At 50.7% G+C, this 27,991-nt stretch overlaps 1 protein-coding gene across 2 annotated transcripts; it reads right to left on the bottom strand.

Annotated features, from left to right (window-relative positions):
• Positions 1–60: 60 nt before the first annotated feature.
• igsf9b (immunoglobulin superfamily, member 9b) lies at positions 61–27,687 on the bottom strand. Of its 2 annotated transcripts, XM_047015827.1 has the most exons (22): positions 27,100–27,687; positions 20,900–20,995; positions 19,431–19,637; positions 11,746–11,892; positions 10,639–10,790; positions 10,236–10,353; positions 9,383–9,524; positions 8,778–8,923; positions 8,530–8,672; positions 8,298–8,438; positions 7,982–8,098; positions 7,549–7,699; positions 7,293–7,404; positions 6,808–6,983; positions 6,393–6,631; positions 6,190–6,274; positions 5,897–6,067; positions 5,488–5,524; positions 1,338–5,090; positions 985–1,157; positions 534–745; positions 61–208 (listed from the first exon to the last, which is right to left on the bottom strand). In XM_047015827.1, exons 2-21 carry the CDS (start codon positions 20,958–20,960, stop codon positions 546–548), a joined length of 6,471 nt encoding a protein of 2,156 aa, XP_046871783.1. In that variant the 5' UTR covers positions 20,961–20,995; positions 27,100–27,687; the 3' UTR covers positions 61–208; positions 534–545. The 2 variants fall into 2 exon arrangements, with proteins under 2 accessions (XP_046871783.1, XP_046871784.1); XM_047015828.1 differs by lacking the exon at positions 534–745.
• Between the last annotated feature and the right edge of the window lie 304 nt (positions 27,688–27,991).

The raw sequence follows: 27,991 nt of genomic DNA, 5'->3' as shown, positions 1-27,991 counted from the left end.
GAGAGACAGGTCCAGTGAGGTGTGTGGGGGAGAGACAGGTCCAGAGAGGGGTGTGGGGGAGAGACAGGTCCAGAGAGGGGTGTGGGGGAGAGACAGGTCCAGTGTGGTGTGTGGGGGAGAGACAGGTCCAGTGAGGTGCGACAGCAAAGCTCATGATCAGTCTTCCGTGCGAACGGAAACAGTTATTTGGTTCCTTTCTTTGAAATCCCTTGAACACAAAAAGATAAAGAATGACAGTTTTAGAAACAGAATAAGAACAACACAAAGAAGCAAAAAACACAAATGACACAACTGTATTCCCAAAGAGAAAGAGAGAGAAACACAAAGGGGAAGAACATTGAGTGACAGACTTAACATCCAAGAGCTTCATGCCACATCCAGAGTAGAACAAGTAGAACATCCAGAGTAGAACAAGTACAACATCCAGAGTAGAACAAGTAGAACATCCAGAGTAGAACAACACACAGGCAGAGAAGCAGGCAGATGGGGTGGAGGGGCAGGTAAGGAGAGAGGGAGGGAGGGGAGGAACGGACCGGGGGATGCTGCTAGAGCAGGGCTGAGCTGGAGTCAGAGTCTGCGTCGCGGGGGGGGCCCCGGGGGGGGCCCCGGGGGCGAGAGGCCTCCTGGCCGCGCCTGTACTCCTGGAACTCGTGACGCAGGGCGTTGAAACGCGCCTCGCTGAGAGAGCGGCTGTACTGGCTGCGAGGAGGGTCGGAAACGGGCGGGCTGACGGGAGGAGGCGGGCCTGAGGAGGGGGAAGCGAGGAGAGGGGCGGCGTGGATGAGGGAGCACAGAGCACAGGAGGCATTCACAGTCACGGCACCAAGCACAGAGCACAGGAGGCATTCACAGTCACGGCACCAAGCATAGAGCACAGGAGGCATTCACAGTCACGCACAACACCAAAGGACTAATGCATCCAGGAGAACGATGAGTCTAGTGAACAAGGTCGGTAAGGATGGATGTAAAGGGTTCTGGTCTCACCTTTCCTCTGTATGTCCTGGAGGCCAGCTTCAGAGAGGGGTGGATGGTGTCTAAACTCCCCCCTGCCCTTCCCTACCCCTCTCTGATCGAGCCTTGCGGCCTCCAGGACTTCCGAATCCACACAGACATCAGCTGAATCCCACTCATAACTCTCATCTACTGATGTGTTCCTTCTAACAACAGACACACAAAACAAAGCCGTCAAGACAAGACATTTCACAGGTGAACGGCAACAACAAAAAAATAACTGAATGATGAAATGGACAAATAACATTTGAGCAATATCCTCGACTCCCTGTGCTGTGGATGTGGTCGTCCCTGGGGGGAAGGAGGCAGGGACGCAGTGTTTTCACCTTTTCGCTCTTCTCTCACGTAGCTCCATCTCAGCTCTGTGTCTCTCGCTCTCCTCCGTGGTCTCCGGGGAGCTGAGGAGGGTGGGGGTGATGGAGAGAGACTGCCTGAGGAGGCCCACGCTACCCCTGCCACTGCTCTGGCTGGCATAGCTGGTCCGGCCTCCCTCCCGGGTCTCCCGGGCCTCGGCCTCTGGCCCACTCCCCAGCCCTCTCTCTGCCAGACCCTCCGAATCCCTGGGGGGGACGGGGGCATGGTGGGGTGACGGCCAGCTGTACATCCTGGGCAGGTAGGACCTTGGCGGAACCCTGGGAGGCCCCTGAGGTTCTATGGGACCCCGGGAGCTAGATCTGGGTGGGTAGTGGGGTATAAAGGAGTCAGGGGGGCCCCTGGAGCTAGGCCTGGGTGGGTAGTGGGGCATTGAAGAGTCAGGGGGGCCCCTGGAGCTAGGTCTGGGTGGGTAGTGGGGCATTGAAGAGTCAGGGGGGCCCCTGGAGCTAGGTCTGGGTGGGTAGTGGGGCATTGAAGAGTCAGGGGGGCCCCTGGAACTAGGTCTGGGTGGGTAGTGGGGCATTGAAGAGTCAGGGGGGCCCCTGGAGCTAGGTCTGGGTGGGTAGTGGGGCATTGAAGAGTCAGGGGGGCCCCTGGAGCTAGGTCTGGGTGGGTACTGGGGTATTGAGGAGTCCAGTGGGACATATTTGTGCTGCCCAGCCCGCATGGCTTCGTGGTGATATGTAACGGGCCACCGTGAGGGGTCAGGGAAGACAGCGGCTTGGCGTCGAGGGTCGTACAGCTCTCGTCTCCCCCAGCCTGAGATGTGACTGGGTGGGCCCATGGTAGGAGTGAGGTAGGAGGGGCTAGGGAGGGCTCTGTCAGCGTGGTGGGGCCTCTCCAAGCTGCCAGCGCTGGGCCGCGGGGCCGGCTCTCTCCAGGAGAGACCGGGCCTGGGGAAGAACGCCGGCGTGCGGCCCAAGCTGTAGGACTTGACCCGGACATCCGGGTTGGGCAACTCGTCCCAGTAACACTTCTCAGAGATGTAGGTCCTCGGGCTCTCAAAGTGTTCCCATTTCTGGGACCCTAAGCTGGTAGATTTGTTCACGAAGGGTCGAGGCTGACCCATGCCCGACAGGGTTCGACAGGGGCCTATGCTAAGAGATTTCCTCATGAATGGCACAGGAACTTGATAGATGCGCGAGGTGATTTTGTTCGTCTGGTTGCCCTGAGGATAATGTCTTTGGGATTGTTCTGCAGCGGACTCGGGTCGATCTTCGAAACCGTCCGAGTGTTTAGAAACAATGTCTGCCATGCTTCTGGCTGCGCTAGCCAACGTCTGGGCTAAACCTGGGCTTTGTCTGGAATGGGGTCCCTCTGAACTACTGGGAGGTTGTGATTTTTCAAAGTAAGGGTATTTGCTCGGATGCAATGAGGCAGGTGAAGGTCTCTTAGTCTTGTCAGAATATCCTTCTCTGAGGCCCGTCTCTCCTGTGGCAGACAGAGTGCGTCTGTACTGTGGCTTCTCGTCGTCTCTTGAAGTCGAAGCGGTCTCCTCGAAAGAAACTGTTTTCTGGCTGGAAGGCGTCGCTCGTTTCTCCTGAACGTGAACCTCCCAGTTCTCTGGAACCACGTCTGGCTTCCCCACCAGAGAGCCTTCCTGCTTCAGCTCTGTCAGCTGGATGGACGAGTCTGGCAGCGCGCTCTCCTCCCCGGGGTCGTCCACGCTCATCTCTATGAACCCGGGGAGACTGAGGTACTCCAGAATCGCACTCGTCTGCAGAGGTGACATCTTGGGAGGCTGGGCGGCCGGCTTAGTTTTGAACGACCCTGACATGCGAGCGACCGAGAAGTGTGACTGGTCGCTGTCACATTCCTCCACCAGGGTCAGCGGTGAGATACGGCTGGAGCTCTCGCCGAACAGACAGTCGCTTCTCCTGGAGCGCGCTCGGACCCCCTCTTTCTCCATCTCGGAGTACAGCAGTGAAGCGCGGCGGTCATCTTCATTCTTATCGTCGCGCACTGGGACCTTGGCCCCCATTCTATGGAGGTCATAGGGCAAGGTGTCGTAGCTAGATGGACTGTGCCCCCCGGGGTCCCTAGTCTCATCCACATGCTCAGTCTCTCTGTTTCCAGACAGGCCGTACGATGTGGCCTCTAGGTAAGACTGACCTGCCCTCACATCCAGCTCCCTGTCGGCCCCAGCTTTGCCCCCCTCCATCCGTAGCTCTGGCTGCTGTGTGCCGTAAGCGTAGGAAGACCTGGTCTTCAAGGCCCCTCCTCCCGATTCTGCCTTTTCCCTCCAGCCGCCCTCAACCATGGACCTCCGGCGGAGCGCCTCTGCCTCCCTGTTCGGGCTCCTGGACCTGGCCCTGTTCAGCGGCCTGGGGTTCCCCAAGCAGAGAGGCGGGCTGTCTGCGCTGAGGTTCTGGGACAGGAGGTAGAGGGATGTGCACTGGGTGACTGGAGAGTGGGAGGAGTTGACCGGAGAGTGGGAGGAGTCGACCGGAGAGTGGGAGGAGTCAACCGGAAAGTGGGAGTTGACCGGAGAGTGGGAGGAGTCAACCGGAGGGGAGTCCTCCCTTCCTGGGTCAGTGTGCGGTGTGGGAGAAGGCCTGGATGCGGAGCTCTCAATGGGACGCTGGGCTGGAATGTGGGTGGTGACGGAGGTCACTGGGCTGATGTCCCACTGGATGTAGGAGGAGGGGAGGCGGTCCATGGGGCTGCTGGTGTTCCCAAAGTAGCAGGCCCTCCTGTAGTCGGACGCCCGCGTCGTCTGGCCCGAGGCGCGGTGGGATTTATGGCGCAAGGGGATTTCCTGTTGCTTCCAAATGGGATCCTCCTCCGCCGCCTCAGGCCCGCCCCTTTCCCCAGGAGGGCCGTCCGCCGCCTTCTCAGGCTGCCTCGGATTGGCTGTGTAGCTCTCCAACTCCCGCTCTAACTCCTCCCTCTCCCGAGCCAGCTGCTGGCGCTTTCGAACGCTGTCCCTCTCTAGGTCCGTGCCGTCCAGACGAGACAGTGTGCTGGAGTCTGCCTGCACCGGCTGGTATCCCGAGGGCCGGTCTCTCTCCCTCTCCGGCAGCCTCGCTCTACTGGCCAGGCCGGGGAGCAGGTCGTCCGCATACCCGAGCGCGTGGCACCTCTTCAGGGAATCTCGCTTCTCGCCGTTGTCCGAGTAGAAGCTGGCTCTCTCCAGCAGAGCCTCGGAGCCTTGCTCGTCGTCTGAGTAGAAGCAGCCGTGCCGGGAGAAGTTCCTGGCCATGGCCCTCACCCTGCCGGGGGAGTGTGGGGCCCTACTGGGGTCAGCCTCCTCCACAGTCAGGGGCGAGGCCTTCTGCTCCTCCTTCTCAGAGTTCAGAGAGCTGGATTTGGGAGAGTCCCTGAAGGAAGTCCGGTTGCTCCCGGAACCACTACCCCCTCCACCGTTCTGCAGGAAGTCCTTCTTGGGGCCCTTCTTGCTGGATGGGCTGGAACCTTCCGGGAGGGGCTGGACTATGAAGCGTCCATCGGGGCCCCTGGTGATGGACTCCAAGGCCGTGGGAGAAGATCCCTGGCATCCCAGGTGGCTCTCAAACAGGGTGTAGTGTGGAGGGGGCGAGGAGCTGGACAGCAGCTGCCTCCTCTGGTCCTGGTACTCCCCTCTGCTCCCTTTGTCGAAGGAGGAGCGGTCCGACTGAGAGGAGGAGGAGTTGGGGAAGAATGAGAGCGGAGGGCAAAACTTGAGCTTCAGGACGCTGTCGGGGCTGTCAGAAGGAGAGCGAGCTCTGGGGAGAGAACGAGGGGAAAAAAACGAAAGATAAGAGTTTAAGAGAACTTAAGAAACATCTGTTATTGAGCCAATATTGGTAAACTGAGATTTAAAAAAACTTAACCCTTGTGCTGCTTTTGGGTCACATGACCATTGTTGTGTTTACCCAATTTTACCCAATACAAAAACTAATAAAAATAATTCCTTCACAATGTGGGGTGGTCTGAGACAGCCCAACGGTTAAAAGAAATTGCTTCACTTTGTTTTTGTATGCGGTAAAGTTGTCGCAATACAACGGTGGGTCACAATGACTGATGGGTCAGAATGACCCGAAGATAACACAAGTTAGTCCACCCAAAAGAATCAGAAAGTGAGAAACAAGCCAATGTAATATGGGTAAGAGGGAGACTTACTGTGGAGACAAACTCTTCTGGAAGGCAGAGGGGAGATCTGAAAAGATGATGGAGGGTGAGAAGGTCAAACAACAAATAATGCCCCAAATGAACAAGAAGATGGGGTGATAAAGAAGCCATTAACAGAAGCTTGAAAGTCGGTGTGGAATACCTTTGAGGAGTGATGACACAATCACAAGCTTATTACAGTAACAGAGCTGTCGTTTAGCTAGTACGTAATCCATTTGTGCAGTATCTGTGGGAGTTATATCCATGCTACAAACAACAGGTCCTATGGAACCTTTATCTAACCTCTATGGCCCGCTTGCTCTTTCTGGCTGGCTGCTGCTCGGTGAACAGAGCAGAACGGCAACAAGGATCTGGAGGAGCTGGTGAGCTCTCTCTCTCTCATTTCACGGTAATTCTGTACCTTCTCTCTTCTTCCTGCGCCGACGGTGTCTTCGGTGAGTCATGAAACAAGCTGTCACCAACGAGAGGATGATAGCCCCAAACAGGAAGCACACTCCGCCCAGGACGCCAGCCAATAGGGGCTCGGGGACAAATTCCAGGAAGCCAGGCCGGATTGGGTACATGTCCATACCTACAAACGAGAGGTCACGGCGGGGTCAGGACAGACACCTCTCCACCTGACTCACAGCCCGGCTTCAGTAGACGAGGCCTTGAAGAGGCTAATGAGATGTGTTTGATGGTGAGGGTGCTAACCTGTAGTGGACACGTTGACTGAGTCACTAGGCTCGCTCAGTAGTTTGTTGCTGCGTGACATCAGTCTCAAGTCATAGTTGGAATCCTGAGGAAGGAGAGCAGAACGGGTTCAACAACTCAAAAGCGACAGAACTTTAACCCAACAAACCACGTCACGGGTCCTAAGAACCAGAACGTTCCATTCGCACGCTATCCTGACTCACCCTGAGGAGCCCCTGAACCAGAAGCTGAGTGTGGTTGGCGCCCAGCGCGTCGTAGAGGATGACCCACTGGGCCTGGTCCCTCCTGCCCTGGAGGACGTACCCAGTCAGGGGGGAGGAGGGGGCCTCAGGGGGGGCCCACAGCAGCAGCACTCCCTGGGCTGTCCTGTTGGCCGACAGGATCTCTGGAGGCTCCAGATATGGGGGGGTGGTCACCACAGTGGGGAGTTCTGTGGGTAGAACTGTGGAGATGGACGGTAGGGATTAGACCTACAGGTAAACTGAACAATAGATGTGTACAGTTGGCCTACACTTAGGCTGTACACAGGTCTGACACAGGGCTATGAGGGAGTGGTAAGATTAGACAGACAAACTGTTTCTATGGAGATAGGTGGGTTGTGTTGACGCTGGTACTGACCCTGGGTCCGGACGCTGACGATCTCACTGAAGGGCCCGGAGCCCAGCTTGTTCTGGGGGAGCACGCTGAACTGGTAGCGGGTCCCCGAAAGCAGGCCCGTCACCAGGAGGTAAGTCTTGGACGTGGGCACGGGCAGAGAGGACCACTCGTGCTTCCCTCTGGAGGCCTGCTTCACCCTGCCGTGGGCCACAGAGAGGAGGAGGAGAGACAGAAGGAGTCAGGCAGAGGCTGGGGTTCGTAATACAGGGTGAGTCAGGTGGCTAAGCAGTTAGGGAATCGGGCTAGCAATCAGAAGGTTTCCGGTTCGAAATGATATTGTGTCCTTGGGCACTTCACCCCACTTTCCTCGGGGGAATGTCCCTGTACTTACTGCAAGTCGCTCTAGATAAGAGCGTCTGCTAAATAACTAAATGTAAATATAATACGACAGTGAGCGACCCATCCCAGCCTGGTCTGCGACGGTAAGCACCGGATGAGATACTAACCAGACGGTGAACTTCTGTGTGTATCCCCCATCAAAACCAGGCTCCCAGGACACATTGGCCTGGTTCAGCCCAGTGCTGACAGACACTGAGGCCGCAGTGTGAGGACTGGTGCCTGAGGGGAAGAGGAAGACATGGAGGTCAGTCAGCGGATCCTCTATTAGTGTAGCCAAGCTTAACCTGTGGAGGATACTGTGTACATGTAAACAGTGCTAGCCAGGCCAAGGCTAATTCTTCATAACCAGACTGGGATGCATACCCAGCACCATGACGACGGTGCTAGCGCTGACGGTGGCTACGCGGTTGGTGGCGTAGCACGCCCAGGCCCCGTGGTGGTCCTTGCTGAGGGGCTGGAGCAGGAGAGAGCCGTTGGCCAGCACCGTGAAGGGGGAGCGGGGGAACGGCCCGATCTGGGGGACGAGGGTGGAGAGAGTGGGTGAGTCGGTGAGTGAGTGGGTGATTATGTGAATGAATAAGTGGATGGGTGAGTGAATGCGTAGGTGGGTGCTTCGTTGAGTGAATGAGTGAAAACAGACAGGTACAGACTGATGTATATCTACGATGGTGTATATGGAGGTCTATATGGATGTCTATATGGATGTGTCCATGGAGGTGTATATGGATGTGTCCATGGAGGTGTATGGAGTGTGTTTAGAGCTGTATGTTTAGAGCTGTATATTTATAGCGCCCACCTTGTTCCATGTGATGTTGGGGGCGGGGTCTCCGTTGGCCTCGCAGGGGACGACCAGCTCTCGACCCACCTCCTGGAGGTACTCAGCCCGCGGGGGCACCCGGAACGAGGGCGGGTCCTGCAGGGACAGGTAAGGGGATCAGCTATGGAGGTGAACCAGGAAGTACGAGACAATGCTGAGACAATGATGTCATCAACATGCAGATGTTTGCGTTTCATAGGACCAATAGGCCCCCTAAAGCAAAGCCAAAAAGTATAACCAGAAAGTAGAAGCAGGAAGCAGTCCTTGCAGAGTTCCAGCAGAGTTGTAGTCCTACCTTCAGCAGCACCTTGGTGGGGCCTGACTGGCCCATGGTGCCGTAGCTGTTGTAGGCCGTGCAGGTGTACATGCCTACAGCGTCGTCATTGGCCGTCGCTATAAACACCGAGCCCTTGTTGTTCACCATCCAGCCAGGAAACTGAGGAGAGGAGAGACCAATCAGGACACGGCTCAGTGATACCCCGCCTCCTAGCGATGGGACTGGTGTGTCTCTCAGGGATGACACTTACGTTGTCAAGGTCCAGCATGTTTCCGTCTTTGGTCCAGTTGACGTAGATGACGGGGGGGTCGGCCTGGACGGGGCAGGCGATGACTCCCTCCATGCCTGCAGGGAGGTAGGTCTCTCTCTGCATCCTCCCCACCCTGGCTGGGTCTAACACGGACACGAGAGGAACAGAGGGCGTCACTACCCAACTCACCAAACCAACAGACGTCAGTGCTGGGAGGCAGGAGGATGTGTCGCCATGGTAAAACGTACGTTTTACTTTCAGCCGGGCGGATGCGGAGGGCGGGGTCAGAATCCCATTGGTCGGAACGCACGTGTAATTCCCAGCGTCCTCTGGTACGAGATTTGGAATGAGGAGCGTGCCATCGACTAAGACTTTCACACGTGACTTAAGATGTCTGAAGACGAGAACAACCACACGGAACACACCGTTAGGAATCAGGAAACGATCTCTGGGTCATTTAGGGTCGAAAAGTAGATATTTTTACCTAACAAGCGTAAATACTGAAGCATAATTAAAGACAGCGAACCTCTCTTAGCTGTGAGAGACACACATTAAGCATGCTTAACTACAGTAGCATATGAAAACCTGACCTTGGTGCTAATTAATCTTTCACTTAATCTTTTATTTATTGCCTCCTTCATCTAAGGATTGCATGTGCTCACGCTACCTTGCCAGTAATTGTCTTACAACCAATATAATTCCCCGGCATTGTAGTACCCATGGCTTTAGCAGATTACCGATGGGTGAGGGCCAACAAAGACTCTGATGTCTGATGTCATTATGTTTGTGGTGTCCAGCAGCCTGCCTGCAGAAGCTCTGTGTCTGGAGGGGAGGGCAGCAGAGGAACACTCACTCTATGTGGTAGACGTTCTCCCCGTGTTTCCACCACTCGTACGTGAGGTTAGAGGGGTAGGCGTCGGCCTGGCACTGCAGGAGTGCATCCTGGGACATGTTGAGGGTGGTGTCCTCTGGGGAGATGAGGATGATGGGAGGACCTGGTTTTACACACAAAAGGAGAGGATTGTGGGTAACACAGAGAATTGTGGGTAACACAGAGGAGTGTGGATAAAACAGAGGACTAAAGCATACCATGGATATAAGAAATACAGTCAGGTCGATAGTATAACATGATTCCCAGCAAATATGCACGTAATTGTTACACCCCTAGATGGCAGTGTAACCCATTGGAAAAACTGGATCAAACGTCTCCAGTCCAGTCTGCAGTGATAGAATAAGTGATCTTTAAGCTCTTGAGAAGGACAAAGCGTGATGAACAATCCACAATAGCCAGCTCCGTTGCCTGTGTGCTGTTCTCTACTACAAGAGATTTACTCCTGGTGAGCTCATGCTACGGCACGTCAAATCTCTCCAGTATTAACATTTACATTTAGTCATTTAGCACACGCTCTTATCCAGAACGACTTACAGTAAGTACAGGGACATTCCCCCCGAGGCAAGTAGGGTGAAGTGCCTTGCCCAAGGACACAACGTCATTTTGGCACGGCGGGAATCGATTCGGCAACCTTCTGATTGCTAGCCCGACTCCCTCACCGCTCAGCCATCTGACTCCTGCTCAGCCATCTGATATTTGAGGTCAAATCTTTTTTTTTTTTGTAACGGCCACAGCTGAAGACTCTTCCGGCGAGTCGGGCGGTGAGTTAAGCTGACATGCTGCCTTCTTAGCTGGAGAACAGGTCATCACTGACCTTTGACCTGCAGCTGCGTGACATGGGTGATGTTCCCCTCCGTGTTGGACACGTGGCACATGTATGTTCCTGATGTCTCTCTGCTGGCCGTGGCCACAGACAAGGTGCCATTGAGCACCTGGGTGATGCCAGGGGGGGGAGATGAGAGAAAGGGTGAGAGGGAGAAAAAAGGGAGGCAGAGAGAGGGGGGGAGAAAGAGAGAGACAGAGAGAAGGTGGGTACAGAAAGAGGGAGAGCGAGAAAGAAGGAGAGAGAAAGAAAAAAAGCGAGGGGGGGGAAAGAGGAAGGAGAATATATGAGTCATGCTGGTTTCACAGAGTAATGACCTTACCGACGAGAGAGAGAGAGAGGTAGGGAGAGAGAGGGGAGAGAGAGAGACATCAGAACTACTTCTGACCCATACCTTAATCTTCGCATGTTTCACAATGGGGGTCTTGTCTTTGTGCCAGACGACGACTGGACGAGGGTTCCCGTGAGCCCCGCAGCTGAGAGTCAGAGAGTCTCCCTGCAGAACCTCCACGAACGTGGGAGGAGTCTGAATAAACACGGGCGGGGCTGGAAGACAGGAGAGACCACGGCATGTGAAGCGTGGACGGATCAGAGTAAACACACCTTACAGTGTTCCAGCACTGCACCAGACCGCTGTACACACTAACGCCTTGGTTTCTGAGCATGACACATCTGAAGTCTAAACACTGCCCGAAGACTCCACAGGTCTTTGTGAAAAGGTGTATTTAACTGAATACAGGCTTTCGTGAAACCCTACGCTTTCTTGCAATCACAAAATATGTGTTTCAGGTTATTCATTCCTTTTGATTAAAGACTAGGGGAATTTTTCTCGAACCAGATGCCAACCATGTAGTGATTTTACCCAGGCCACTCCATATTCAGATGAAATGGCTGCTAACTACCACTATTCAACCACAGGACAGCATGCAATGTGATCTGTGTGTGAGGATCTGGGTGTGTGTGTGTGTGTGTGTGTGTGTACAGTATGTCTGAGCGAGTCTGCGCTGTCGTTTGAGTGCGTGCATGTGTGTGCTTTTGTGCGACTGTATGTGTGTGTGTGGGCGTGTGCTTTTGTGCGTGTGTGGGCGTGTGTTTGTGAGTGTGCTTTGGAGCATGTGTGTGTGTGTTTTTGAGTGTGTGTATAAGCCTTTGTATGTATGTGTGTGTGCGTGTGTGTGTGTGGGGGGGGGGGGGGGGGGGGAGCCTTGCAGAGCAGCTCCCCTGTGGCTCATAACAGACAATCCAGTGTTGACATCAACTCCCAGCATGCACGGCTTCAGACAAAGACGAGACGTGATCTCTGAGTCCAACAGCCTTACGCAATGAATCCCTGCCGCTCGGCAACAACACCGTCCTCAGGAGAGCACCAGGCAGGGGCCTCCATGTCTCGGGGGCCCCTGTGGATCCACTCTCAACGGAGGACAGTAGCAGCTCTGAGGGCCTCTGAGCCGGGCCTTGCGTGCGAGAGGCCCAGGGCGGGGGTCTCGCTGCCGTGTCACACCTGTGATGGACAGGAAGGTCCAGGTCCCATTGCGGAGCTCGTCGGTGGTGTGGTCCAGGAGTAGGATGCGACACTCGAACCAGCCCTCGTCCTCCAGGCTCAGGCCCTCCACCAGCAGAGAGGCCCCGCCAGTCAGGGACACGCGGCCTGGATGCACACACACACAGAAACACACAGGAACACACACACATACAAACACACATACACACACATACAGAACCTGGGATCAGCACTGAGAGCCAGACCAGCAGAGTCAGCACATGCAGATAGGAGGCTTACCAGGAAGAGGGCCCAGGCATTCAGTCTAAGCCCACAATCAGGGCTTTATCATGCCGTGCTAGTGCATGACTCTAGTGTGCTCTTAGGGAGATCCACTATGTAGTCAGTGGAACTTCCAGCCTAAACCAGATATTCAAGGACGGATGACAGTGATTCCACACAGTGTCAAGTAGCTACCAATTTAAGTTCTTCTGATTCCTCTAGTTCTGTTGGAACGTGGAATGAGAAAAATGACAAACTATGTGATTTCAAGGAGCAGAGGCCAGAGAGCTTCAGAGTTTGAAGGTCAAACCCATAATTCACCTCAGTAATGATGAGCCTCATTACATGTGAAGAAGTATTTCTGTTACTCTGAGGTTGCTGGCTGTGTAAACTAGGAGAAGGAGGTGGAGTGGTCAAATATTTTGGCGCAATGTCAACTCCTTCTACAAAGAGGGACACCTGTTTTTGTTTATTGATGAACAAATGGCAGAGACTAACACAGTAAGGGCAGAATACACGTGGTATTACCAACCCCCCCCACACACACACTCCTCTGTCACCTCACGTTCACACCCCTCTCTCTCTCTCTCTCTCTCTCTCTCTCTCTCTCTCTCTCTCTCTCTCTCTCAACTTCTTACAACTCCTCCTTGTGCTTTGAAACTTGATCTCGTGGTTGCCTGGTGACTGCAGCCTGGTTTTCAGGGTACTGGTGTTACCCTCCCTCCCTCCCTCCACCTCTCCCCCCCCCCCCCCCTCCCCCTTTCATCCTACGTCTCAAAGGAGTCTTTTTTTTCTGGGGGATTTAACTGATGAGGATGTGCACAAGGCTGCTCCTAGCACAACAGAGCCAGACAGTAAACAGAGCTGACCACAGGAAGCCAGATAGACCCGGGAGGTCCATCATCTCATGGCAGTGCTGTGTGGGCATCTCTCGTAAAACACTCTCCATAAAACAAGGTCCATGGAATGGCATTGACGACCTCTCAGTCTGCCGTTTACCTTGAGAACGACATCACAGTGTGGGTGTGGATGAAATGTGTTACCATCATCGGCAAACCTTGCATCGGCGCACCATTCAAAAGGGTTTCGAACATTTTCTTTAATAACAACCAGATAAAAAAAATCGGTTCACCACCGTCTCCGCCCTCTTTTGAATGTGTTCCGTGAAAGCTTACCTCCAGAGTTCTCCTGTGTGTTGTACCACAGGCATTAATCATGTAATTAACTGCAACCTTAAAACGATGCCGCCTCAACATCACAGGGTCATTGCAGCAGAGGGAAGGTTGATTGAACTGAACGCACAGTCCTAAGGTTAGCCCACACAACACACAGGGACTACAATAGCTAACAATTAACCCTGCATTCCTGTGTGGTTCTGTTGCTGTGGTTAATAACCAGGTTTGCTTTGCAGGCTAATGATTGACTGACCTGCTGGAAGACAGGGCATGCCTCTATGTGCTCCAGAGTTTGGGTTTCCACACAGCCGGCCTAGCCCTCTGTAGGTCAACACCATCCAAATACCCGGGCAGGGCACTGGGAGAGGAAATGTATGCAGAGATGATAGCAGGTGTGGTAAAGACCTCAGACGTTGGCTGTTATCTCAGAGGGAGGGATCTGTGCAGAGCTGCCCTTTCTCTAGGGGGGGAGAATTTCTCTCTTTTCTTCCAAACCACCACAAAGGAAAAACCTTTTCACGTGCCGCAGCAGCCCTACACGCCCCCTCAGCCCTGAGCCATGTGTGCCTTCATATTGAGGGAAGCTTTAAGCTCATTACCGCTTCTAGCACCTCTTAGAATGATTAAGAAGCAAACATAAATCTTGGAATTCCAAGAGGCTGGTTTTGGTGTTTGGACTGGACCGGCGCTTGCTCGCTCGCACGCGGGCAGGCACGAGGGGACGCGGACACGAGGACATGTTGATTTTCAAAACCCAGAGTGTGCGCCTCGCCAACTGGCTGACTGCTGGGGAGTTCTTGTCTCGCCATTGAACACTTAACCCTTTCTCTCTGCCTCTAGCCTGTCCATCACCACAAAGAGAAGCCCCCCCCCCCCCCCCCCCCCCCTTCCTCCTCCTCCTCCCCCCTCACAGCCCTCCTCATTTTCTCAGGTTACCATAGTGACAGGAAACACCAAGACTGGGAGTTTGGATTTGAATTCTGTTGCTGTAGAAACCAACGAGGGGGGAAAACCCTGACAGGGGAGACTCCATCACAGGAGGGGGGGGACTGTCCCTGGGATTTGAAAAATGACATGTGGAGGGAAAAAAAGAAAAAATAAGTGTTTTGATTTGAATAGTGGGCAAATGGCTTGTAACAGTGAGCGCCGGAGGGGGAGAGGGAGAAAGAGGGGGATGGAAGAGAAGGAGAAGAGACAGTTTTTATTTGAATCTTTGAGCTGCCAGGGAGAGGCAAATGCAGTGAATCAAATTATTACATTTCTTGTCAAGAATGGTATGAAAATGTCAAGTGCTGCATTAAGACATTTTAGGATTATAAAAATAAATTGACCCGTCTTGATATCTTTTGTTACATGGAAAAATCCAATATTCAATTTAAATTAAATTTAAAAGCCAATATAAAAAGCACATTCTGAACAGTGCTTTTTTCCCCTCCAAAGTGCAAATATGGAGCAATGAACCTCCACCTCAGATTTTATGATTTTACCGGTTGTAAAACAAACCATTGCTGCATTCCATAAGGAATTCAATGGGAGGTTACGGAGAGGTTAGAGAGAGCGTTTGAATCTGTAATCCTCCTCCAACCACCAATGGGGCAAGAGACCTTAGTGACCTCCAGGAACCTGCAGCACCAGACACATTCATCACTCTCTCCCGGCCTGTATTAGCCTGCTGAGAGCCCCCCACCCTCCGCTCCCCCAAGACTGCACCCTCCAAAGGCTGCCGAGAGATGCAAACAATACCTCCGCTCCCCCCTCCCCCCCAGACCCCCTCCTCTGTGTTTTTGCACCCTCAGATCACATGACTCCAGGGTCCACCTCCGTCAGAGCGGCCGGTCTGACAGGTCTGGCTGCTGCTCAGTGAACAGAGCAGAACGGCAACAAGGATCTGGAGGAGCTGGTGACCCCCTCTCTCTCTCTCTCTCTCTCTCTCTGTTTATTCTCTCTCTCTCTTCTCTCTCTGTGTCTCTCTCTCTCTGTTTATTCTCGCTCTCTGTTTATTCTCGCTCTTCTCTGTTTATTTTCTCTCCTCTCTTCTCCCTGTCTCTCTCTCTCTCTTCTCTGTCTCTCTCTTCTCTGTCTCTCTCTCTCTCTCTCTCTCTGTCTTTCTCTTTTTTCTCTTTTTTCTCTCTCTCTCTCTCTCTCCACCCTGAGTCAGGCTCTCACACAGTGGGTGGCAGGTTCAGAATCACCCAGGCTCTCCCTGACTCCTGCCCATGCCAGGAAGCCAGCCTTGTGATTTCTGTACCCTGGCAACAGTTTTTTTTATGTAACCACGGCCTAGGGTCTAATAAGACAGAAGGTGGTCTGTGGTGTATTCAGTTCTTCAGACTATGAAATCATCCCAATCCTGCCTGGTCAACGTAAACTCTCCAATATGAGTCTCTACATGATATTCACGCTACACACTCACACACACAAGCTGAGCTACACATTGTGTATGAATACTCCAAACTTCCGGGCGGATTCGGCGGGCCGTGTGTGGCTATATTGCTCATGGTGTTTGTTTAGCTCTTTCTGTTTTTTTCTGGAGCCTCTTGGAGTTAAATCTGCAGAATAAAGCTCCATTGTTGGATGGGAAACGGCGTGGTCGTGTGAGTACTGCAGCGATGATTCACACTGATATCCACGTCCATGAGCCGGGATCTGCGGAACACACGCTTCAACAGCACCGAGTCCTATGGAGGAGGACGGATGCTTCTAGAACGAGAGGCCTCTGCTTTGTTTTTCTTTGTCTGTCCGTATGTATTTAGGAAAGGCAGGAGGGGGGGGGGGGGGGGGGGGGGGGGGTGCACTGTGGGATGTGTTTTGATTTGAATACAATCATAATTCTGATGCTGTCCACCAGACCCTAACAGCCCCCTCTCCCCCGCCCTCCCCCCTCCCCTTCCTCTAACCCCAAATGTCTCTCTTCAGTCCCCCTGTGCCTTCATCAGTTTAACCCTGTTGTGAATAGCTCTTTGTCCAGCAATGGATTAGAGTTAACTTGGTCGTTTGCGCATAGCATGCCCTGATCATTGTTCGTAAAAAACGTTATCATTCACCTGAAGAGACCTGTGTCTGATGGAACAGCAGGAAATGGCTTGACCGGTGTTACACATGAGACTTCCTCATTAGATCTTTTGCATTCTGAACATGATCAGGTGGTCAATTATTGACGTTGACATGTCAGGTGCTGCACTTTCTCCACTCAACTGGAACATTCCTCAAAATATGATCCTTGCAGCTCTGAAACTCAACACTCGAGTGTGTGTTAGGTTAGAACCCTTCCTCCCCCAGCTAAAACCAGGGGCTATGGGAAAACTTAGTCGAAAAGTATACAACACAATACTATAATAGTCCAGCTGATCCCTCCTGTCCACTCCCCCAACTTTGATTCTGTCCTCTGGGACACACCTAGATGGTGAGACCAAGTAGCAGCCTCTTTGTTCTAGCAGAGTACCACGGAGCAGGTGAACATGAGATGCACAATCCGGCCACACATTCTTCACTCGCTGTGTCACTGTTTGGCAAGCGCCCCTCTAGTCCAGTTTGAGCAGAAAAACAGGTTGTTGGGTTATGCCAGGCACCAGACTCTTCTCTTTGAGCTGGTTTCAGCCTGAACTCATGTTCCAGTGTGTGGTGTATGTATGGGAAAGCGTGTGTGTGAATGTGTATGTGTGTATGTGTGATAGTAAAACAAGGCCACAGCTCCCCAGGGTCCAGGGCTCCAACTGAGCGTGTGATGGGAGCCTGGGTCCAGGGCTCCAACTGAGCGTGTGATGGGAGCCTGCTGTGCCAGGCCAGGGCCGGAGCTCTGCACATCCAGGCCCAGGAGGGCGTCCCCTCCACACCGTCGACACTCATTTACCTCAGAACACAGGCCGTTTTTTGATCTTCCCTTACTGGAATAAGTGCCCCTGACAGCGTAACCAGCAAAAGAATCACGGCGACTTGAACACAGTGGCGCAGCTTAAAAAAAACCTCCGCAGCCAGAAGGTTAAACGTATCAGTCTGGATTCTGAATCTATTAACCTTGTTCTCCTTCTGGCCGGGTGATTGATGGTCACATGCCAGTGGAAAGGAGTCAGACAGGAAGAGGGTGACAGGCACTTTCTTCTAGAAGGATCCTGAATCGGAATTCTTTCAGATTCGAGATGTATCTTCTCTGGCTGCAGGACCTGAAGGGTTAACCGACGAGCAAAACTCTGTGACACAGACACCCCTCTTTAAGCACTCACTGGAATCTGCAATACACCTGATAACTTATCTCGACAATTGAAGGTTAAATGTCTTTATTGTGTGTTCATCCGAGATAGCTCTTCCACTGTCTCTTTGACGTGGAAGTCTAAACATGGCATATGGCGTCAGCTGGACATAAAACACTCAGCTAGAGAGGGAGCAATCTCTTAAAGTTCCATAATGAGGTTGAAACAGTCATTATTGCGGCACTATCCGGCTTGTCTTTCTCATTTGTCACGAAACACAGACAACTAACAGACGAAGCTCAGGAAATGGCTGCTTGGAACTGTCTTGGGGTGTGGGGGGTTTGCCTAAACCGCAAATCCCCCACACACTTTAATTTGAGAGTAGAATACATGATATGTTCAGCACGGATACTCTTCAAATGCTGCCATCTGCCTCCGGAGAGTGGTGAGGATCTGAGGCAGACTGGAGTAACACTGACACCAGAGAGAGAGAGTGACAGTTGGATAGAAAGAGAAAAGGAGAGACAGAGAGAGAGACAGTCAGAGAGAGAAAGACAGAGAGAGACAGAGTGAGAGACAGAGTCAAAGAGAGAAAGACAGAGAGAAAGACAAGAGAGAGAGAGAAAAGGAGAGAGAGACAGAGAGAGAGACAGAGTGAGAGTTTAAAGTTAAAAGACAGCATCCAGTCAGCTGACTAACTGCATCAGTTCCTGTGGATGTGTCCTGGCGTTGTTTACCTCCCCTCCCGACCTCCCCCCAGAGTGACTGCTGGCCCCACGCTTGTTGAAACAAATGAGTGGCCTTAGACAATGCCCGCGTTAACCGCTAATGACAGGAGGGTTAGGGGCACCAGACGGCCATGGGACATGGGTCCAGAACCCCAGCCTGGACAGACAGGGACTGGGCCGGCATTTGGGAGCGATCTGATCCTTACACTGCCTCCTGAATGCATCCATTCAAGTGAAAACAGACTATAGGTGGACTTAAAGGTCCCTCACAAGGTTCACTGGCCTATATGAGAGAATTTGGGATTTTGGAGGAAGAGGAAGGGGTGGGAGTGATCGCTTTCTTTGTCTTTTGTTCTCCGGGAGACAATGACTGGATTATGGTACTCTAGCAAGGAATCTCTGGTACCCTATGCTTGAACCATTCTCCTTGAAGCAAAACAAGCTCTTCTTAGTGGGTCAGTCTGCTCAACACCAATACAAAACTGTCATCAGGCCACCAGCCCCCACCCTACCCAAGCTTCACTCAATTTAACCCCATTCCCTGTAATCCAGACCCCCTCCCCCTCCCCATCTCCCCCTCCTCTCACACACACACACAGCCCGTCTGTCAGCCGCCCCGCCCCCCCCTCCCCCGTTCCTGCAGCTATCAAAATCCATCCGTTTCCCCTGGCCCTGTTCTCCCACACCCTCTCAGTGATAACACAGCCGTAGCCACACACAGTCACAATAATGACAGGGTTCACATTGTTTGGGTGGATTACCTATGTGGGGGTAGTGTCTCCAGCCCCCTAGCATTCATCAATCTCAGGGTAGTAACCCCCGTCCCTCCCCGACTTCAATCCCCACTTCAACCCGCCCCTAAATCCATCCACACAGCTGTACTTCAGAAGCATTCCCAGCCAGGCACTTGTGAAGGGGAAAGAAAAGTTCAAAGGAAGATCATTGAACGTTTCTTCAACGCGGTGCAACCTTTATATAAGAAATTACTTCAGCTTTAATCAGAGAAAACTGTCTTTTCCAGGTCCTTGTCTCCCCTCCTTTCAGAAAGCTCCACCATTTCATTGGGTTACTGAGGTTAAATAGTCTTTTGTCGCACCCCTCTGCCCGCTACTGTTAAAACTACCGAGGAATGCAATTAGACACGGCACTGGGCTTTTGTGAGCTGGCAAACGGCCACCAATAAACCAGAGAGACAAAAGGCTCAATCACAAACGGTTTTGAAACGCTGACTCAAAAAGGTTGAAACGTGCAGTTGGCTGATGTCCTCAAAACAACGCTTGACATTCCACTGCACCGTGGCGAAGACGGTGATATCAGGGGCACATCTCACTCACCCTTGTAGTTGGGATGGACCCGCGGAGCGTAGACGCCAAACTTGATGAGGATGGGGACGTTGTACCCGAGCCGTACCCACTCCACCACGTGCAGAGGGAACAGGTTGGGGGTGGTAGCCCCCCCAGGAGGAGGGGTGAGGCTGCAGGCCAGTTCTGCGGAGCCCCCCACCCTGGCACGCACCAACGCCTCCACACCCTGCGATGTACCTGGGGAGCAAACCAAATTCAATATCCCATCTGGGGGCAAATCAGGTTGTGGGGTTGGGGTGGGGGGGGGGGACACACACACAACTAACTCAATATTCTTTAACAGAGGAAGGGCGTGGGCGCAGAAAACCGTGTTTACTGTGGAATGTTTATTGCTTGGACGGTGAGTCTGGTCAAACACTGTGGTCACTTGTCAACATAAATCAGTTTCACGTTGGTCTTTAAACGTCTGTGAAATATGTGTTCCATGGAGGCTTGATTCACACAGGGCTGCTCAAGGGCCAGGCAAAGTCCACTGGAAGATTGGGTTACCACCAACTAGTGAACCTTGAGTGAAATGGACTCTTTTCTAGGTGGGGGTACCGACCATAAAACTGTTTCTCAGTAGGTTTTTACAGTGGAGGAAAGAAGAGAAAGGGGAGGGGGGGGGGGGAGAGGAGAGACCAGCTGGAAAGACAGAAATGAACACAGCCAAACAAAGAAAAGAGAAAAATTGAATTTGTCGGGTGAACGTTTGAGTCTGTATGAACTCCCTGGTGTCCTCCTCAGTTAGGGCAGACACACAGAGACCATGTAGAACAACGATGCCCCATTTGGTGACACCAAACGCCTAGCCTGTGGACATGCTCCAATCCTATTAGTGACACCTGGGAGCAGAGCCTTTGCCTCAGTGTGTGTCTCTGTGTGTGTCTGTGTGTGTGTCAGTGTGTGTCCGCGGGTGCCAGTGTTAGCTCTGCACCTCGTCTGGCTGGGTGATTAAGCTTTAATCTTGATGGGGAACACTCTCTGATGCAGGCCAGAAGCCCTCCCTCCCTCCTTCTCTACTCCCCCCCGCCCTCTCCACCCACCCAACCACCACCCCCTGGGGTTCACACATGGCTTGCCGACCACCAAACTCCCCTCCCCCCCAGAAGCGTGCCTGGGGATGGGGCCTGGATAAATCCCAGATTGATCTAAATCCACACCCTTTTATTTTTTTGCTGGATTTCCCCCCCCATTCGCCTATATCCTCACCACACGCCCCTTGTGTCTCGACACCCTCCTCTCCACTTTCTCAGTATAAGCTGAGGGAGACAGTGACAGATGCTTTTCACTGTATGTATCAAACTCTGAGCTTTCTGTTCACTGTGACCCGGGCCACGTTAAAGGACAACAACACGTGAGCAGACAGGAATGCATTTCAAACAAGGCGGGTGGGATCATTTCTGGAATCGGAAATCAAGTGAGATTTGCTGTCGGAGAGGGTCAGAGGTCAGACTTACGTAGCAGACAGAGGGCGACAGCCGTAGTGACACCCAGTAGCCACAGTCTGTCCAGTCCCATGGCCGCGCCTCACACACCTTCACACATCCCCCAACCTGCAACAAGACAACACACACTTAATCCCACCGTCCCAAACTGCGGCACAACAACACATACTTATCACCAGAGGGTTGAAGCTCAGCAGTAGATCGTTTGATTGCAGGTCAAGAGGACCCAGGTGCAAATCCTGCCCTTTACTCTAAGTCACTTTGGATACAGGCCTCTGCTAAATGAATACAAAATGTAAATTATTACCAAAGTCCCAACCTGCAACACAACAACACATTAGTCATCTCAATCCAAACACAGTCGTCCTGTCTGCATCCTACTCCCATCCCTGCCCAGACAAAACCAGTTTAATCCCTGAAGTTACAGTAACGTTCATCATAGTATTTCGTAATCTCTTCATCACACTGCATGCCAGCCAGTCATCTAAATGACTGTATTACTTTAAATCTTGCTGTAATACAAAATTGCATGTTTAGTCTATGTTTGGGATTAGGGTTAAGAGAGAACTTTTACAACTGACATCTGGACAGTACAGTATCCTCTTCTGGACAACAGGTTTAGTGTGTGTGTGTGTTCTCTCCACATGCATGTGTGTGTAAGTATACGTCTGTGTGTGTGACCATACAAGACAGACCTGTGGCTGTCCTTGTCACTTATTCTTTTGAGATTATCCAGCCGGCTGTTATCGGCCCAGCTGGAAGAGGGCCTCGTCTCAGTCTAAATAGGCCAACAGTCCCAGACAAGTGACACAGGGAGGGGAGATACAGTGAACAAGAGAACAGACATCTCTCCGTCTGCACCACCTCTCTGCTCATCTCTGTCTCTCTCCGTGCTTTCATTTACAAAACGGACTGCTCGGAACAGTTCCTTACCTTGAACAATATGGATTATTATACTGACACCCGTAAACTCGTATCCATGCAGTTTTGTTGTTGTATTATTCCATGCGCCTAACTAACACCCGTCTCCAGTGAAAGTTAGTTCAAAGTATAATTGAGTCTATGGTTCTGAAGCATCCTCCTCGTCTGAGGGGCCTTTTAAACAACTTTAGACACGTCAGAAGATATCACAGTGGTGAAACTGAAGGTAGTCACAGTAGGCTATTAGCTATCCCCCACTGATTAGAACAAGATGGAACCATTAGTATGACTGCACACTTCACTCACTCGCTCGCTCACTGCATTAAACGCTGTAAGGGTATTACTTCAAGTTAATCACACCTTTAATACGCCGTCTATTTTTAGATCTGCTAGAGTGGACGACCGCGATTAGAGGAGGTAGACGTTCTTCTGCATTGTCCCGAGTGGACTCACGTGGTGAGTAATTAGGTTTCCCAGCAGTAAGCAGACACTGAAACTGAAAAACAGTCCCTGAATAGAAACAGGCAAGGGATATTGTTATCAACGGACTGCACTTGACCGACAGAGCATGGAGACTCGGGAGAGCATTACGATCTTTCACCGTTGATGACGTGCAGTTAACTGATACTGTAATCACAGCACCAACAACCGGATCAGTTGTTACAGTCAAGGACGTAAAGGCAGAAAAGTAGCAAAGTTTTTTGGGGGACGACACCCCCCCCCTTCTTCAGTCTGTCTGTCTCTCTATCTCTGTATCTCTGTCTCTCTCTCTCTCATTTTCTGATTTATGTTCTCTCAGTTATGTCTACCATTATCTCTACAAAGGACCAAAGACAGAACATAATTAGGCTGGCCTTCGTCATGCTCTGGAAATGGTCAGCTTCAATCCTGACCCCCAATCAGCTGACTAAAAGACAGTGAGCAGTACCCTCTGGAACAACCCCTTTTCATCTCTGGGATTTACACAGCTAAGATCCTGAACACCTATTAAACTTCTGACAACGCAAAGATACAGCATTGTATTATGTGTAGCCTGGCAAGTGAACATTCTGAGTTAGTTAGTTGTAGAACATTCAGAGTTAGTTCTAGGCTTTAGGGCATGAGGAAATCACTCAAGGTATTTCCCCGTTGGGCCTGGAGGTGGGGGGGGGGGATGGGTGGAGAAAACATGGCCTGTGGGACACACACTCACTGGGGCGTGTCCAGACCAGCCACAGAGGAAGCCTGGAGGGGTCAAAGTTCAGGTGGAGGAGGAAGCGGAGGACAGAAATCACCACTGATATATACCGCTTCTGGGGGGATTTCTCTCCACAATAGACCAGACAGCCTCTTTCATCTACAGGAGTGCAGGCGTCTGGAGGTCGTTTTTAGAAGACAAGCCTAGTCAACAATCCCTGGGGTGGGCTGAGGTCTTGAAAACACCAGATACCGCACATAGCAACCAAGTCACATCACTACTGTCGACAGCTCTGAATCCCGTTGTGGTGTCTTTGTCTCGAGAGGGTAAATCCCGTCACGTTGCCAGTTCCATCTCTTAAAGTGGGACTGCTGGTGGAGCTGCTGGTCGATGCCGAACAGCCGAGCCCGGGGTGCAACGTGAGGAGAGGTGAGGAGAGGTGAGGAGAGGTGAGGAGAGGTGAGGAGAGGTGAGGTACTGATCCGTACTCATCTCCTCAGGAGGGTATCTGAGTGGAGGAGGCGTCAGTGTTCCAGTCTTGTGTAAGTCGCACACGCGACCACAAAGAGAACCGGTGACAGTGACACGTACATGAAGACTGTCAAAGAGGGAAACTCACAAAGAACCATGAGTCATAACTGCGGAACCAACCGGAACATGCTCAACAGCACTCCACTACGTTGTGTAAGCACAGGCATTTGACCTTGATATGGCTATTCAGCATCTCTTACTAAACGTAATTGACACAAATTGACTTGGACCTAGGCTTGCTCTGCCTTCTGGCCTGGACACTTATGAAGTGTAATCCTGCACTCCCCTGATCCCGATGCTAATAGTTTAATTGAACTTGAAATTAAAGTGAAGGGATCCAAAGGGCAGTTTCTGCTGTTGTTGCAGTGTATGTTTGATGGTGTGTTCGCTTTGGTGTTGCTCCACTGCTGGTCCTAGCTGACCGAGACATGGATCGAGCATGGTACATTTGTGCACCAAATCACAAAACATGTCACCCTTTTCATTAAAACACTTGGTATTACTAACATTCTGGACATGACACATCTGTGATGTGTTAAAAGATGAAACATACGTAAATTCCATCTGTGGCATAGGCCGTAAATGAAAATGTACGACACAGCTGTGGTGAGGCTAAAGTAAAAATGTACATGGACCCTGGACCTCTACGATGACATTACAAACACGGACAGGTTGGTTTATCTGAGCGTGGCCGGGCGTGCAAACCCTTCATCCTGAAGCCACGGGTCCCCAAGCTGTGCTTCACATCCACAGCCGAGGGAGAAGGATGGGAGCGGCAACTATCCTAATCCCACAGAGGTAAGCCCACAACCTGGAGAACCAGGGTCAGAACCAGGGTCAGAAATGAGAAATGAGAAAGAGTCAGGGCCTAGGTCACAGCGGAAACACACATCGTGTCAGCGGGCACTAACATGCTTCTGATTTGGTGCATCTGGAAAATAAAGAGCCAAAAAATCTTCTGTTTATTCTCACAGACGTACATCTAATGCACCTCAAGAATGAATACACCTTAAGGGAGATTGCACGTGAAGAGTATTGTCCTTGTGAGTATGTCCGTGTGTATCTTGATCCTGTGCTAGTTCAGCAGGACCAGCGCTGATGGCGGTAACACAGATAGGCCTGTTAAGTAGCAGTATTACTTTCTTAGTAATCCTGGTTAATCTTGCCAGGGGGCATACCCTCAGAGCAGGTCGGCTGGATAGGACTGGCGCCTGGCGGGATACCACAGATACACAGAGGAGACACAGCTACACTAACGCTGACAGGCTAAACAACCCAAACAATAATCAATTCCAGGAACACACCTCAGGTACCGGTTTCCCCAACAACCAACAACCCTCATGAATAATTCCAAAGGCGTGACATTTATTCATAGGGGAACAGAGAGGAGGATGTTGGAGGGTAATTCTGAAAAGTCAAACAAAGGTTATCTGTGAGTCGACAGACTGCCCTGACCTCCACGCTGCTCTAACCAATCAAGGCCATGAGGGACATGAGGGTGGGGCAGCGTTTTGTATGCAGCCATCGAGTGTAATTTTCTTGATAAAAAGTGTGTGTGTGTGTGGGGGGAGACGGGACAGGACATATTTGCCATTTTCAAAACGATCCCCCCCCCATGTATGACGAAACGTAGGGCTCTGGGTGCATCTCTGATGGACTAGCATCTCCAGGTAACCTTGTGAATGCTTTGCTCCTCACTGTGACCTTCGGCACTGTCCAGCTTCTACTTCTGGATCACCCGACAAAGCTGCTTAAAGACACCACTCTGCTCTACTCTGACAGGAATACGAGGAAAACACAGCTCTTGTAGCTGAACCTGAGCTAACACCAGGCTCGGCTCCCCAACGCATCGGACAGGCGGGCATCTGGTTTCCACAAGGGGGCATTTTGTATTTAGCTCTCTGATAGAAACTCTTCTAGCTCTATCTTCCATTTGAGGGGGCATTGCCTGTAGTCTTTGGAGCCGACCCTGGCTAAAACACAGCTCCTGTGCCTGAGTTAGAATATATATCTTATATTTCACTTCCTGTCAAAAGCCTGGGTTTGTGTGTGAAGGCGGGTCACAGGTCAAAAACATTTGTTCATCTACAGACAGAAAAGATTCAATTCAAACTGATGTTCTAAGAGACTCACCTGTTCCTCCCAGTAATGGATCAACTTCTACTGCCTAACACTACCAGTAGAACAACTGTCCCTGCCTATTCTGTGGCCAGCACTTGGAGGTGCAGTAGCTATGGGTATATCAGTGTGTCATTTCTACCACATAAATCCAAGTTTTTCTTTTCTTAAGTAATCTCCTTTAGGTCTTTTCTCCAAACGCGATAAGCAGGTTTACATGAAATCCTAGCAAGAAACAAAAACTTCAATTATTCATGCTTTCTACCTCTTCTGTGGTAAAAACAGTCATTACAGCAAGTGTATGAAAATGTCTGTTTGTGAAAGAACAGTGTCTGATGGATGAACTGAACTCTACAAACGGACTTCGGTCTGGACAGTGAAACCCCTGAATAGGCAACTACCACAATAAGCTTAAAAAGCCTTTCATTCTGTACAACTATGGTGTTGAATAGCTTGCACTTAAACAAAACATTTATTTAATCAGCTTGTTTTTTCAGACTTGTACACAGGGATGGTGGCCACCGTTCAAATGATAACGGGCTCCTGTCATCTTTGATAACAATGACAATAACTGATGTATTTTTCATCACTCAAACAATACCTCACACATTGCACATGTGTATGACGCAAGTTTATGACAACACACTTTTAAGTTACATATTGCACCAGAGTGATTAATATATAACATGACATATTAACAACATTTCAAAGAGATGAAATGTACAGCATCCTTTCTTGCACACCACATGTCACTGTGTTGGGGGCAGAGATTAGAGATGTGTTTCCTGTGTCCTTATCTATACTGGTGACCAGAGGCTTGGAAGATGCTATAATCATTCATCACTTTTCATTCTCAGTCTCTGTCTATTTTGCTCAATAACATAAACAAAAACTAATACCAGCTTGGCCCTTAACTAGATGCTCTAAATAAGAGTACTGTAAACCACATTGACGAATTAAATGTGACTGTTTCCGACCCCAAGTACTGTACCTCATCTCACATTAAACAGCTGCTTCTTTTGTCTGACACATTCACAATCAAATCGAGAAATAGAATAGGGACCTTGGATTGAAATTGGCCATTCTACACAACACTCTTACGTTTGATTGTACAGCACAGAGATTGTACTACAATTTATTTAATTCATTTATGATTCATTCTCAGAAGGAAATTGACTGAAAGCATGGAATCCTATATTCTCTCACGTCTTTACTAAAAAAACTAAAAAAACAGCATGCGTTTTATCCAAATCAACATATTCAGTAAACAAGTGCTGAATACATCAAATCGGTCAATTAAATATTCAACTGTGTGCCCATGCCTTTTGTCCCATTTCTAATTTCCCTAGAAATACGAAAACGTGTAAACTAAGGCTACCAAATAGAAACATGATAATACTTTTTTTTTTTTAATCTGTTGTCACATGGCTGTTCAATACTTGAGTCTCAAACAGCAGCATTTTACCTTGCTTGAGGCACTTTCCCTTGAGTTGAACACCGTTGAGTTATTCCATAGATAAGCAAGAACCCTTTCTTGTGGATGTCCTTTCGCCGTGTTCACGCCATGCCTTTTCGAAAACGTACGTTAATTAAAATGCAGGTTCTCTACAAAAAGCAGGTGGTTGCATCTTATTCACTGGCCAGTCTTTAGCGCTACTCGCGTGGAGCCTGTAAAAGCCACCGAACAAACATACGTTAACTCTGTTTAGTTCAACTATAGTTATCAATGCGTTTAACGTTTTGGATTTTCTCATTTAGAATTGGATTTAATCTGAACTGGTTTAATTGAAGGTCGATTTAAAGCCCGTTTAAAGTTCCCACGCGTGAGATCGCTATTGTGTAGGGTACTGTTCAATACGCTTTGTCTAAAGTTTCTCAAAGTAATACAAAATCTTAGTCTGTTGGATTAACTGTTACTCCTCAAAACGCGTAAACGTATACATGTATGCCTACTCAACCGCTGCTTATTAGAGATGCTATATCCAAATAGGTGATCCCTCGTTTGTAAGGAAAACTGATGGGGCAGTCTTTCGACAGTCCTACTACAACGTTCCTCGCGGTTCCGTACTCTCCTCCCACCTCCCTCCTACCGCCGCCCAGTTCCCAACAATTCGAGCGCCTCAAACAAAAGCCCATTTTTTTTCGTGGGAACTTGTGAGTTATTAAAAAAGAACATCACGGGTATCCCTAGAAAATAAGAAAACCTCTATAAAAGCAAATGTATCAAAACATTACTATATGTTATAACAGTCTTTGTAGTAATACTGCCATTACCAAAACAAAGTAGTCTGCTTGGCAACCAAAAGGGCCCCCCCATTATCCATAGTTTTTATCGCACTAAGATCACAACCTTTAAT

The sequence above is a fragment of the Hypomesus transpacificus genome, unplaced genomic scaffold (genome assembly GCF_021917145.1).
Source record: "Hypomesus transpacificus isolate Combined female unplaced genomic scaffold, fHypTra1 scaffold_31, whole genome shotgun sequence".
NCBI lineage: Eukaryota > Metazoa > Chordata > Actinopteri > Osmeriformes > Osmeridae > Hypomesus > Hypomesus transpacificus.
This window is presented reverse-complemented; position numbering and strand designations above follow the sequence as displayed.